This window comes from Vombatus ursinus, unplaced genomic scaffold, assembly GCF_900497805.2.
Source record: "Vombatus ursinus unplaced genomic scaffold, bare-nosed wombat genome assembly UNPS02014877.1, whole genome shotgun sequence".
In the NCBI taxonomy this organism is placed as follows: Eukaryota; Metazoa; Chordata; class Mammalia; order Diprotodontia; family Vombatidae; genus Vombatus; species Vombatus ursinus.
Genome location: NW_020954655.1, coordinates 1786135 through 1801463, shown reverse-complemented (window position 1 = coordinate 1801463; position 15329 = coordinate 1786135). Strand labels below are relative to the sequence as shown.

General features: G+C 35.5%; 1 protein-coding gene across 1 annotated transcript in view; it reads right to left on the bottom strand.

Moving 5' to 3' along the window:
• Window positions 1-15329, bottom strand: part of AFF3 (AF4/FMR2 family member 3) — a 666987-nt gene that overhangs the window by 537616 nt on the left and 114042 nt on the right. The window contains exons 2-3 of the mRNA XM_027842571.1: window positions 14200-14320; window positions 12249-13088 (exon numbers count right to left, since the gene is read on the bottom strand). Coding sequence (XP_027698372.1) covers window positions 12249-13088; window positions 14200-14320 — 961 coding nt within the window. The remainder of the gene's footprint in view (window positions 1-12248; window positions 13089-14199; window positions 14321-15329) is intronic.

Here is a 15329-nt window from a genome sequence, read left to right as displayed (position 1 = left end):
ACCTCAGTGACTCATATCTAATAGGAGCTCAATAAATATTTGCTGAATGGGGGGGAGAGTGACATCATGAACTCAGATAATAAGGTGCTATTGGTCAAAAAAATTAGGGAATTGTTGACTTACCCTTACCTTATTATAAAGTATGTTTATCTAATTCTTTACCAAATTTGCATTGGCCTCCTTGTTAAGAAACATTTCAGGATCATGAAAATAATAACTTAAGCTCTAAATAAGTTGGTGAACAGACAGAAAAATAAATATGATGTGCCTAATTTTTTTAAAAGGCCAAAAGGGAAGTTGAGGCATGGGTAAATCACTGTAAAAGTAATATAATAATGACTTTAAAACAATCACTTGAAAATAGAAATATAACAAATCTGTCTTTTGTCTAAAGCAGTGGAAAGAATGCTGGATTTGGAGTCAGGGAATGTTAGATTCAAATCCTGGCTCTACAACTTAATATATGTATGACCTGGGATAAATCAATTTGCCTTTGTTTCCTTTTGTAAAAAATAAGGGGATTGGACTCATTACTATCTAAGGTCATTTCCAATTCTTAATCTATGAACTTACGATTCTATGTCCAGATATTCACAATTCCAGGACAGCTAGGTGGCGCAGTGGATAGAGCACCAGACCTAGATTCAGGAGGACCTGAGTTAAATTCAGCCTCAGACACATAACACTTACTAGCTGTGTGACCCTGGGCAAGTCACTTAATCCCCATTGCCTAGCCAAAAAACAAAAAAACAAAAAAACCCCAGATATTCACAATTCCATTTCTCATACAAAACAGGCATATTCATAAGTCTACATGCCTCTCTGACAAAACATAAGCTCCTTAAGGGCAGAGGTGTTTTCATTTTTGACTAGGGACTCTCAGGACATAGCACATAGTATAATTAATAATTATTAGTTGATAAGAATAGTGATTTTTCTTGACACCAGTTTCAGATTCATGAATGTGTATAAGTCATGTTTTCAAAAATTCAAGCATGAAGCGAAAGAAAGAAAAAAAGTTTGTCTGTTGGATGGCACATCTTTCTGCAACCGTGAATACCAACACAAAAAAATGTAATCTTCTGGGTCAAAGGATCATCTCTTGTTCATTTCCATTGAGGTAACCCAAATTTTATATCAGAGTTCTATGAATAAATCCACACTATTGCCCAAGATAAGAAGCTTCCTCCACTTAGCAACATGCAGATTCTTTGAATTTAGAGAGACCATAAATCTCATACAAAAATTTCACAAACTGAAAACTCTAAACAAGTGTTTTCCTCACTTTTGTGTCTACCTGAAAGTATCACGACACTCTATGCAGTGCTGTACAAAATCGTGAAGTATTTAAAGACTTAAAGGTTCTTATCAATGAAGATCTAATTGATAAGGATATTAAGGACAGGCACTAAACTTTAGATAAGCTGACAAAATTTATGTAATAGGTGCAAAAAAAATGTGATCACTTCAGGGAAATATGTGGTGACTAGATTTGTGTAGACCAAATAGTTGTTGACTAAAATAATGACTTTACCAGGTGGTTGTGGTGTTGACAGAGCCCACGTACTTACTGTAATAAATAGGAAGAAATAAGTGAGCCCCAGAATAGTATATCAGACAACGTTTTTGAAGGATATGTATTTAGAATAACACAGTATTGTATTAGCACACGGTTTGTAAAAGCACAACAGCTTCTAAAGCATAATTTTTGATTAGGCTGTGAAATTACTAATCACCATGGATAACTGGAATAGGAAACATGACAAAACACAATCATGAAAAGCACACAGAGTAGCTTCCACTGAAAGTATTGTTCATGGAGGATGCTGAGACAGTTAGCATAATAGATTCAACAGATTTGATTGGTATAGGGAACTTCTAGGTGAGGAAACTCACTATACTGATGTAGGCCAGCACCTTCTTTGCAATGTATTTGTTGTTGTTAAGTCATTTTTTACACATGCATGCCTGACTCTCTGTGACCCAATTTGAGTCTTGGCAAAGATAATGAAGTGGTTCACCATTTCCTTCTCCAGCTCATTTTTACAGATGAGGAAACTGAAGCAAATAGGGTAAGTGACTTGCCCAGGGTCACATCACTAGTAAGTATCTGAGGGCAGATTTGTACTCAGGAAGATTAATCTTACTGACTTCACTTCTGGCACTCTGTCCATTGTACCACCTAGATGTTTATTAACATTATTTATGTTCTATTGTATTTTTGTTTATTTTGCTAAAAGTTTCACAGTTACATTTTAATCTGATTCAGACCCCACTGGGGAGTTGCTGCAGCCATGTGTTTGACACCTCTGGCTTAGAGAACTAACAAATTAAGAACTTGCCCAGGGTTGCACAAACTAGAATGCATTAGAGGTAGTTTTTGAACTCAGGTTTTCTTGCCTTCAACACTGGTTCTGCAGCTACTATACCAAGCTGCCCCTGGAGATTTGAGTAAATAATAACAATTATAATTGAACTGTCTTTCAGAAAATCTATAACACTGTAATATTTTAAATGCTTTAAACATTGCAAAAAGATTTTGAAAATCATTAGGCCTGCAAAAATCTATTCAGTCTGCAAAATTTGCATTGATTACACATACAGTTATCAATGGTTCTTCCCCCACTCCCCATTCTTCTGTAATCTTTGTCACTAAGCTTAGAAAAGAGACATCTATGTATTCCAAACAAAATGAAGGAAGGAAGAAGTGAATTGTCTAGAATTCCTTTTCAACCCACTGACTTTCATTCCGCCTTTTTCCCCCCTAGGGCAAAGCATACATGTTTGATATTATACATGTTGTATTTATGTACATCATTGAATATGATTTCTTTTTCTTCCTACAAAAGTAAGGGAAAAAAGAATGTTAAGTAATAACTTTATTATATATTTAAAAGGAATAGCAAGTTGTACATAACAGATTTGTAGTTTCATGTACAATAATTTTTTTTATTCTAATATGTTGTGGAAATCCTTGTTTTATTTCTTAAGTTCAGAATAAAATAAATATAATTAAAGTATATAATGAATTCAAAAAAAGGAAAAAAGTAACTGTAAATTATTTGTGAAATGTATTTGCTTCTCTGTTCACACAAGACAGGAGGAATGGGTTGCTGGGTGGGTAGCATAAAAATTAAAAGAGAAGTAAGACTTTAGAATTATAAGTTCTAGTTCTTTTTTAGGATCATAACTATTCTTTCATCCCTAGAAGGACTTCATCAGGCATTTAGTACAACGCCCTTATTTTATAGATGAGGAAGTGAAAGTCTGGAGATCTTTTGGTTTGCCTAGTTGTCAGTAATAAGTGGTAGAATCAGGGGGCTTCAAAAATAGGTCTTCGGACTCCAAATCAATAGTGATCTTTCCACCATGACATTAGGTCACCTTTTCTTCCTGATCCATTTCCAGGATTCCTCTACTTTCTCATACTCCTTCACTACACTTCAAGGTCCACGTCCTGTAAGGGCTACTTAGGTCAGATACAGCGGAGAATTAGTTGAAGTTGCCCCCAAGAGATAGTTGTTAACTATCTGGTCACAGTTAACAAGAAGACTAAAAGATGATTGTGCACTTGGGACCCTGGCAAGTATCAATGGTAAGTCATTTGTAAGGTGGGTACCTGAATGAGAGGTTGACTCCTAATATTAGTTACATATTCCATTCTAGTGCCTAACCTGAGTATTTTTCACATGTCCAATTGAATATAATTTTTAATAAGCACTACCAGGTGGATTCCACTTAAAATCTGATGTTAAAAGTATTATGAAGACTAGAACAAAAACATACTGCAAAGTGACTCAATTAGACTGAAAATATTTCTTTTTAAAGCTATTTAATACCCTGTGGCTTCAGTGAGGTACGCTTGAAAGAGCCATTCTAAAGACTTATTACTTGAAATTTTATAATTTTTTTCCCTAAGCCTCTATTCTGATATCTTATTTAATTGGAAATTGAGGGCACATATGTTCTACTATATGTCTCAGCTAGGAAAAACATTTATGTGTACATACATATTTATACCCACACATACACACACACACACACAATTTTATAATGCTTTGCAAGGAGCAACTTTGATGCAAGAGGTGGTAATCCCAATCCCTTAAGGCAACTAAGCAATAAATATGCAAGAGTGATTACTCTGTTCTGCATTCAGGTCCAATCAGTCTTCTTAAAAGTTTCACTCTTTTTAAACACACAGGTACAGTGGTTCTTCTATACACATTTTCTTTCAGAATTCCATTAATCTTTATTACCCCTCTACACTTGTTTTTGTTAGAGGTGGTTCTAATTTTGTGTCTGGAAATCTTCACATGTTTTTACCACATTAACCAGCAGCGAAGGAGTAACAAACAGCCTGGAAAGACTCTGGGTCATACAGTTAAACTTGAACATAGATGTAATAAAGCTATTAGTGCTTGGATTGGATACAGAGGACACTATAAGCACATATAGTTGTATAAGTACAAATTAAATGTATAACCTGTTACGATGGAACCAGGGGAGCAAGTTTTATGAGAAATAAGAAAACATTCAAGGATAAAGTAAAAATTTCATATAACTTCCCTCACTGCTCCTCCCCCAAGTACCTCTGTCTTAATTAGTAGGTTCCCACCTACTCTGCTGAAAAACTTAGTTTTATGGTATGAATTTTAAAGAGTCTGGAGGGGGAAAAGAGGCGTAGAAATAACAACATGACACAACAGGGCACATTATAATGTACTTTCCTGACACCTTCAAAGAAGGGTTATGGAATCCTAAGGTTATTTTAAGTTCTTTGAAAGCACATTACCTTTCAAACAAATATTGGCTGAACATAAAAGAACAAATAAAAATGAAAACTTTCTCCCTTTGACAAGCTTCATTATGACCCACCTGTTACAAATAAAGGAAACAACAGTTCCCAACCACAGGAAAGACCAGCAGTCAGCAACGTAGACGAGAAGCTGAGGCTAAATTTTTTTATTTTTGTTAGTCTTTGCTCTATCTGAACATTACCCTGTATGTGTGTGTGTGTGTGTCTCTCTCTATGTCTCTGTCTCTTTCAGTCTGTCTGTGTCTGTCTGTCTCTCTCCAGAATCATGTCTCTGAAATGCCAATACTTTTCTAATAATCCTAAGTAACATGTCATGGGGTTAAATTTAGAACTAGAAAGGCCCTTACGGATCAACTACTACAAACCCTTCATTTTACTGATGAAGAAACTGAGGCTAAGAGAAACTGATTGACTTGTCCAAGATCACACAGGTAGTGACAACAGTCTGAATTTGAACCTAGGTACCCTGGTTCCAGATCCAATGTTTGTTTTCCCTACTGCACCAGACAACTTCTGTCCTATATTATTTTCAATGATTGGCATTACTGAACAGCTACACAGAACTGTATCTATGTAATACTTTGGCAGTTTTGGGGGAGGGGAGATTAGTGGGGAAAAGACTGTTGTGCCAGATGGGTAACCTGAGCCCAAGAACATGCTTCACACTGTCATTTCATCACTAAACAATAAGGTGCCACCATATTTCAGTATATGAAAACGTAACACATCTCAAATATAATTAAGAAATTTAGAATTGCATGAATATGTAACATACACATTGCTCTACAGATGCCTTTTTCCCTCGACAGGCTGGTGCCTGCTTTAATTTGGAAACGATCCATTTTCATACAAAGGTAACCAAGAGTGACAGGAAATCAGACGCCTACATTATTTATCTTTTGTGAACTTTTCTTTAAAACACACACACACACACACACACACACACAGAGCAAAAACCTTCAGTTAATTGCTTTTCTAAGAAGCTATTTGGTAGAACCACAATGCTACCTGTATCTTCCGTACTTTCACAGAATAAATGACAATTTTAAGATGCCTCAAACTCATGCCTCCTAAAGATATTTACACATGTCATAGAATACATATTTTACAATGCTTGATTTTAGCTAATTAATTTTGACTACTCCCTCCCTCAACCCCACAGTGTTTTGGTCTCTTGGATGAATTATCGAATTAAAAATCTGAATTTGTAACCATACTTAAACTAAAATGTGGGTTGTCACTTTCATAGAAGTTGCTAATATGATTAAGGTAATATTCACTGGCTAGTGAAAGCATCCAATCTCGGTTACCAGAAGCTTTCAGTTGTGGCAGTTTTCAAGTCATTTCAATTAATTACAATAACACAAACCAGAAACTCTGGGTCAGTGTGGTGTAATTCAGATGTTTTGTAATAACCTTGATGAGACTGTAATATTTCCCATGCAAATTTGTTTCACCATAACTAACCTAAGTTAAAAAAACGAACAAAAAATTCAAGTGTCCAGATGCCTTTTCAGGGATATGATTCATATAAGTAGAGGGCTGTTTTTGTTTTAAACTAGGTAGCCCATAAGACACATATTTTATTCCAAAGTGTTTTGCATTATTTGACTTCTTCATGGTCCTTTTATACTTTTTTGGCTTTCCCACACCCAGAATAAAATATGCATAATAGAAATATTCTCTCAAAATACTAGACTAAGCCAAAGTGGTTTTCCCGGACTAAAAATATCACTTTATTAACAATGCTATAACTTTACTATGCAGCAGTCCTTAATGTCTGGATTCTATTAATAACTGGAACACTGGATTCTGAAATACCTTATGAGCTCAAAGGGAGTAATCCATAAACTAAAAAAAATTATTCCATTTGGAAATAAAGTTTGGTATACTTCTGCCATTCATTAAGATCCTTGCCTCAAATCTAAAAGTGGCCCCCTTTCCAAATGAAACTCCAGGGAGAATTTATTTTAATGAAGGGTAGGGCTCAAGAAAAAAAAAAGACCTTTACTATGACACAGAAAATATGTCTTTCATTACATGAAAAAAAAAAGAGAGAAAGAGCTTGGGAAAAACTAGCAAAGAGGCAGGTGCATAAGTTAAGGAAGTCCCTAGATGATTTTAACTTCCACATAAAATTTCAGGGAATTTTTCTATACTAATTATGCTGTTATTGAAGAATGAACAATAACAAATAATTCAACATAGTAACACATGTGGACTATACTGCAAAGGATGAATCCAGAAAGTGCCAGGCCAGACAAAAAGTATCCACAAATTTTCAAATTTTAATATACATATTTATAGAATATATTCTACTACAGGTCATCACAAGAGGGAAGGTACTTAGAAATAGAAGACATTTAGGTTTGCTTTTAAATTAATTTAACCTTAAAATTAATTTACAGAAAACAAAACTAAAAACTTTCCAATTCTGCTTTAGTATTTAATTTCTTCAATTCAAGTATAAGCATCTTGAGGGCAAGGCCATGTTTTATATGTGTTTGTATCTCCCAAAGCACTAGCACAGTACCTTGCACATAGCAGATATTCAACAAATATTTGTTAGTTTCATTTGTGTCTGCACCACATCATGGTCAATTCACCTGATTTTTTTCCACTGAATTGACCAGTTGTTTTGGCATCATGTAAATATAATCTTGGTGAATAATTTTAAAGAACACTTCCAAAAGCATTACACTAGGAAGATGCATAGTAGCAGCATCATAGGAAGCCCCCATGTCTATTCCAAGTTGAAATACTGACCTCTTGGTTAAGGGTAGTCAAATCATAGCAGTTCCCTCAAAATTAATTTCCTCTGTAAGGTCAGGCAATAATAACCCTTACCATGCAATTCAGAAGTAATTGATGTCAGAACTAACGATCACACACACACATTATGCATATATACATATTTTAACAAAGATGTAACCTAAGCAAAAAGTGTTCATATCCTGAAAATTATTTTTCTGCCACGTGAAACCATTATACTTGCTTTAGGAAGTAAATATCTGCTCTGAGTTATACTCATTCACTGATGACCTTAATCATCTTCTGTGTCATGGTCTGGGATTTCATGGAAAGAATTGGAAATATTTGATTATGCACCTGCAACTGATAATCTTGAGCTCCTCTTAAAGGTTTGTAAAAAACAAAACCAAAAAAAATCTGCACTTTGTGAGATGGGGGAAAGTAGAAGTAATGTTACAGATGACATTCATAGCATTGTACTAATACTTATGAAAAGTCATTTTCTCATTATGAATAGATCTTCAATTAAAACAGACAATTTTATAAAATCCTAATTCTTTTTTTATTAATTTATTTTGAATTATCAACAATCACTTCCATAAACTATTGAGTTTTAAATTTTTCTCCCCCTCCCTCCCCACCTCCCTCCCCACCTCCCTCCTCTACACAGCAATCAATCTGATATAGGCTATACATATACATTCCTATTAAACATATTTTCACATTAGTGATGTTGTAAGTAAGAATTAGAGCCGATAGGAGGAACCACCAGAAACAGGAAACAAAACACAACAGAAGAAAAAAAATAGCAAATAGTATGCTTTGATCTGCATTCAAACTCCACAGTTCTTTCTTCTTTGTGGATAGCATTTTCCATCATGAGGATAAGATGCTAATTTTGTCGCTCTCTTATATGCCTCACAGAACTGTGCTTATAAGATCTTTGACTAATCTCACAATTTGTTTAAAACAAAGACAAAATTTTATCATAAATTGGCCCCAACTTCCTCATCAGTGTTGACTATGAACAACTTTCCTTTTTACTATTTTTCAATCCACTCACTTCAATCATAGATTGAATTTAATCAAACACAGTGGTATGGAAGAAAGAGTTCAGGTGACACAAGTCACTCCCCACTTCAGTCTATTCTCAACTCAGGTGTCAAACAGATCTTCTTACCGTGCAGGTCTAATCATGTCACCCCTTTCCTACCACTCAACAAACTCCAGCACCTCTCCATCACCTCCAAGATCAAAAATAAAATCCTCTGCTTGACATTCCAAGTGCTTTATAACCTGCCTCCCATGTCCTTCCAATCTTCTAATACCTTATACCCTTCCATGTACTCTATGATCATGATATTGGCCTTGTTTTTCTTCAAATGAGACATTCCATCTCCTGACTCCAGATATTTTCACTGTCTGACCTCCCCCCCCCTTAAGGAATTCTCTCCCTTCTCTTTTCTCTGCCCCTTGGCGTCCCTAAAATTCCAGCTAAAATCCCACCTTCTATAGGAAGCCATTCCTAATTTCCCTTAATGCTAGTGCCCTGCCTCTGCTGATTATTTCAACTCTATCCTGTATGTAACTTGACAATACATAGTTGTCTACATGTCATCTCTCCCATTAGATGGTGAACTCCTTGAGAACAGGGACTGACTTTTAACTTTTTTTTTATCCCCAGTACTTAGTACAGTGCCTGGTACAGTTGCCATTTAATAAATGTTTATTTATTAAAATAAACCTTGGGTTGTTTGAATCCCAGATTAGTTGATTACTACCTATATGAATGTAAGCAAGTCCCTTTGCTCTATGGGCCTCATTTTCCTCATTTGTAATAAGTATCGATTGATTGGTTAATTGCTTTATAAAATGAGAATTGTAGACTAGATTATCTCTAAAGTAATTTCAAACTTTAGATACTGTGATCAAATATTTGGTAAAGGTGGGAATGAGAAGGTGGAGAAGGAAGTATTCCCTTACTGTTACAGTCTTTCACTTGTTTAGACTAAGTGATATTGCTCTCCTATTCCACTCCACTAAATTTTTTGTTTTGTTTTGTTTTGTTTTTTATTTTGTTTTGGCTAGGCAATGGGGTTAAGTGACTCGCCCATATTTTGCCCAGGGTCACACAGCTAGTAAGTGTCAAGTGTCTGAGGTCAAATTTGAACTCAGGTCTGCCTGACTTCAGGGCTGGTGCTCTATCTACTGCGCCACCTAGCTGTCCCCTACTCTACTAACTTGAAAAGAACATAACACATTTTTGGGAAGAAGAAGAAGGCTCTGAATAGGATCTTTTTCCTTGTGTGGATCTCTCCATTTCAGGATATTTTCCCCTCTTGATGACCAGAGTCAGTCCTAGTGTAGCATTGCCAGACATTCAAAGGTAGGTCCTATTCCAATTTAGCCAATAGAAGTGCTTTATCTTAAATGATAACTGATGGTGATGACCATGAAATCAAAGAGCTTAATGAGATAAAAACCCATCTGTTTTAGCCCCTTGCTAAAATGCTTTAAATAAAGATTTAAACCATGCAGAGCAGATGTAAATATATGTGAATTAGTTTGACAGTGACTAATTTTGAAGGGTCGTTTCCTATATGATTTCTTAAATCAAAGAGATTGGAGATCTCTTTTGAAAAAAAGTTATTCTCATATAAAGAAGAAAAGATACAGACGAATGCATTGCCAATTACTAACCCCAAAACTCACAAACTTTTTAAGTTATTGCTTTTTAAAAATTGTGTCCTTTATAGCAATTTGAGAAACATGAAGTTCTTTTTTTTGAAGGCTACTCTGAGAATATTAGCTTCATCTTCAGTTAATCTATGGAGATTTCTAAAAACATTTGATTTTTTAAAAATTTGAGTCATTATTTTCATATATTTAACTAGGACAGACCAATCATAAGACATTTATTTCATTTCAGCTGATTGTTAAATTGATTTCTTAAAAGTCCTTTTGAGCCAATTCGGTATTTAGCGCTTGAGGAATTATGTTTCTCAATGACCCTGCTGAATTGTTTATTCTGAGCTTTTATTTTAGAGATGAGCATCTATAAAACCAGAAGCTATATGCCTTGTCTATCTCAGACTCATAGAATGGACTGTTAGAGCTGGAAGAAATAACCTTCCAGAGTAAGGAAACTGAGGCCCAGAGAGATTAAATGATTTGCCTAGGGTCAAATAGCTAGTAAGTACAGACCTGGGATTCAAATATGTCTATTTAATTATATTAAGTATAACATATATTTGATTGTTTAAAACTGTACTGAGACTTTTGGATACCCTGTACAGATCTCTCTCTCTCTCTCTCACTTTCTCCATGCGTGTATATATGTATGTATGTGCATATATACACCCATACATGCACACATATACTTAAATACATGTACATATACGTAGATTTATATACATAGATATATGGATGTGTGTTCATGCTTCTTTAGTCACTCATTTAAGAAATTCAGCTCTACTGTGTATAAAACAATATGCTGGGCACTGAAGAGGAAGCAAAGTTGACATAATACACAGTTCTTGCTACTATATATAGGAAAATATACAGAAGTGATGGTAACCTTCTCTATAACATGCATTTAAAATGCTTCTCTACTGTAAAAAGCTCACTTTAGATCCAAATCCCTTGTTCATTTATCTTTAAACATGAAGTATTAAAATAAAACCACTTCAATTTATCAATAGATTTATTTGCCCCTTTCACTTTGTAATAAAATTATAAAGCAATTATCATAGAAATAAAAGTACAAACCAAGAGTACTTGAGCTTAAAGACTCCACTATCTTTTGTAGCACTAAGTTTATTTCTGAGAGAACCAGAGGTTTCAAGTAGAAATTCTGGTTAATAGCAAAGAACACAGGCCTTAAATATTCCAAATATTGAATGAAAATATGATGCATTTATATATTCATGATTTATAAGATCTTCTCATTAAAACAACCCCTTTCCAAAATCATTATGTGCTTCATTTTGTGGCAGACACTAAGGGATTTTTCTAAACTGATAAAAAAATTTAATCCATTAAAAAATAACCTTTTCACACATTAAAAAGTAATCATCAATCATTTGTCTTCAAGTGTTTTTATTTCCACTATGTAATATACTTAATTGTATGTCAGACAATACAGAATTTTTTCTTCAAAATATCACCTGGATACAATGGAGTCACGTCACCACCACAGCAATAGAAACTCACAGACATGATACCCTGGCTCACAGTTTAAACACCAAAAGTCCTGATCATAATTGAGTTTTTTTTAAAGATCACAAATTATTCCCTATATATGTATATTTTATATATATATATATATATACACATATTTACAGAGAGGGGAATATTTTATATATAACATATAAATAGGAGAATCAGTATATTATACACACACACTATATATATATAACATGATTCCCTATATATGTATATGTATATATATCTATACACATATACAGAGAGAGGGGAATATTTTATAAATAACATAAAAGTAGAAGAATCAGTATATGATACACATATACACACACATATATGTGTATATATATATTATATATATGGAATTAATATCCATATTCATGAATTAGAGAAAAGGGAGGACTGGAAATTAAACCTCACACATGAATCATGAACTTACTCAATAATTCCATGAAAATAATGTTTAAAAGTGACTTACCTCTCCCTGTTTGGGAATGCTAAATTTTGCTAGCTTGGCCTTGGTCCTGGATGATTCAGCTTTATTTGCAGGTACTCCGCGGTAGGGCACACAATGTACACTAGTGTCTGTTGAAGACTTGAGTTTAGGAGATTCATCAGGGGCCTGGTCTTGGCCATCCATCGGCCGAACATAAGCAGTTGGTTTCTGCTGGATTAGACTTGGTTTTGAAGCAAGAGAAGGAGGGAAGTTCTGAACACAGTGCCCACCGCTGCTGTGTTTGGCAGACATGGTAGATGTCCTTTCTTGAGGTTGAAGACCCATTTCCACACTGCAGCTTTGTTTGGACCGTGACTGCTGCCTGCTGACACTGTCTCCAAGCATGGTCCTTGGAGGTCCTGGTTGTGCTGAGTTGGAGGAGGAAGAAGAAGAAGAAGAGGAGGAAGATGTGGGGCTTGAGACACAGTGTTTAGGTTTCTCATTACTGGTTTTTTGGTTAGCAGATTTGAAGTCACTATTGTGTGAATCAAGCAACCTATGCCCATGTTTGCTTGCCCTCTGCTGGCCATCAGATGTAGGATGGCCAACTTTCTGCCAGCCCATGGTGACCCTCTTGCTCTGCTGCACAGGTACAGCTGCTGGTGTGGAAGATGATGTGCTGCAGATAGGAGGCTGAGGCTGCGGTCTTGAGTCAGCAATGAAATGCTCATCTATTTTGTTCATAGGGGTCTGTGGAACCCCAGGTTTGGGAACTCCAACAAGGTGACTCTGATTGGATCGGTCAGTCAAGAAGTCTTTCATTTCATCATAACTGCCTAAGGTATTCTGGATTCGATTTGAGAGCTCATCCCCCTTGTTAGTCTGGAGGGGAAAAAAAGCAAACAAGCTATAAAATACAATAGAGAGAAGAAAACAAAACAAAACAAAAATCATAGTGTGCCTTTATTGAAGACCTTATAACAAGCAGAGCTGCCTCCTTTAAAAAAAGAGAGCTAAGGGCTGGTATCAAGATAGGATCCTCATTGTCTCTGAAGACGTTTGTCAACATTCTAAATCCACCCTGCCCTGGAAAAGCTATAAACAGCCTTGGAGTACATAAAGAAGAGATCTATCACTGGTATCATGTTGCCGTTAAAATATATTACCTGGAAACCAGAAAATTTACTACTGCCACTGCACAAAGTGATTCAGATTAAATATCTCCATGATCAAATTTTGGTTTCTTTGTAGTCCCCTGGAAGTCTTTCTCAAAAATTCAGGTTGGCCTCTTAACTGCTCCAATCTCTATTTTTTCCCCCTGTGTAATTATTCTTTTCAGAAACAGAGAGTGACAGGCAAGAAAAACCAAATAATAGTTTGAATAGGCATTCGGAGCTAAGGTTACAGGAAACCTATGATCCTGAGCTTTCCATAAGCTCCATGAAGCCCTTGATATCAGTGAAATTTCCTGAAGAAAATTAGTTTTGGAGGACAGATTAGATTTCTGGTATTTAGTACAAATAAGAAATAATCCAACTATTGTTTCTTCATTATTAGCCCAAAGAGGCACCCAGACTGAAAGCATGAGCCAAGCATGTTAAAAAATATAAACCTGACCTCTTTTTTTTAAAAAAAAAAAAATCTAACTACTTTTGCTAAGTGCTTAGTGATTAGGGCAACACAGCCTTCACCTGGGGAGCTAGTTAGACATCTAACAATTTATCTCATTGCCGAAATCCTTAGCAACCAAAGCTTTAATATAAAAACATTTGATATTTTACCAAGTATGCATAGCCACTGAAGATATGTGAAGGAGAAATCAGCATCTGGTGAGGTTGAAATCAACATCTGGTGACTGTGTTATCTCCCTTGGACTGCACAGGGAGCAGTATATTCAAATTTTAGCATTCTCTCCCATAACTAGAGTCTGACATAGTGGCGGTGGGGGCAGTGGGAGAGGGAGATAGAGAGGAAGCAGCTGAAAAGTATCTACCTTGTAAGGTTCACTGAAGAGGGAGTAACTTGTACTAAATGCACCATCATCCTGCTGAGTTTCCTGATTCCTCCTTTCCCGTTCTTTCCTCCGTAACACATTTCTGTCTGGTTCATAGACACTGCATCCAAAGAGAGAAAAGAGAAAAACCAAACTCACACAAATTTAAAGGGCAAAGCACAACCCAAAGTTAATACAAGTGCAGAAGTCTGCTTCCCAGACAAATAGCAATGATAACAAGAACATGAATCAGATTAATGCCAGTCCAATCAGGCGGTAGAAGTCAAGGTCCCTGGATACACTAGTGCTTTCTTCACACAGAGAACAGATAATTAAATTCTTCAAGGGGGGGGGAGGAAAAAAGAAACTTGGGACAAGCTGTAGCCTGTACTGAACTTCTCTGCCTGAAATGGGAAAGAGGAAATATCTAAGCAACTTTGACAGGAGAAGACTGAAAGTAATCTTAAAGCAGAAGGTAATTACAGCTATGTGTAAATAGAAATTATGAGCATATTTCCACTTATGACATATCCTCAGAGTGTTATATGAGAATGCTCCTTTTTTTTTTTCCATGGCTGTGTTTCTGTAGTGATTCTTTCATTAACTAGCTCCCTAAAGAGCTGTTAAAACTACATGCTGGAGTGGTTTCCACAGTTATGCTCCTTCTTCTGATCTCTGTTAATCAGCCAAGTCGTCAAACTACTACTGAATCAATTCTTCCTTCTGATATATTTGACACCATCACTCCCTCTAACTATGAAAAATGTGTTGGGAGGGAGGGGGTGTAGGCAATGAAGAAGGAGATAGGAAATTGAATTATGTCATTCCATCAGACAAAAAGAATTAGATCTTTTTTTGCAGAAGAAAATTTAATGACTATTCCCTCAAAATACAAATACAAGGCATCCAGACTCTAGACAAGAGAAAGAATTAAAGAAGTTCTCCATTTCTTTGTTATAGAGGAAACAAAAGACTCAGTTCTATCCATAAGAAGAAAATACATTGTTTTGTTGATGTAGGCTCACTAATTCTTTCAAGTCACTAGGCTAGCTCTTAGTAAAAAGAAAGAAAGAAAGAAGCAGCAGCAGTAGAAGTAATAATAATAATAATAATAATAATAATAATAATAA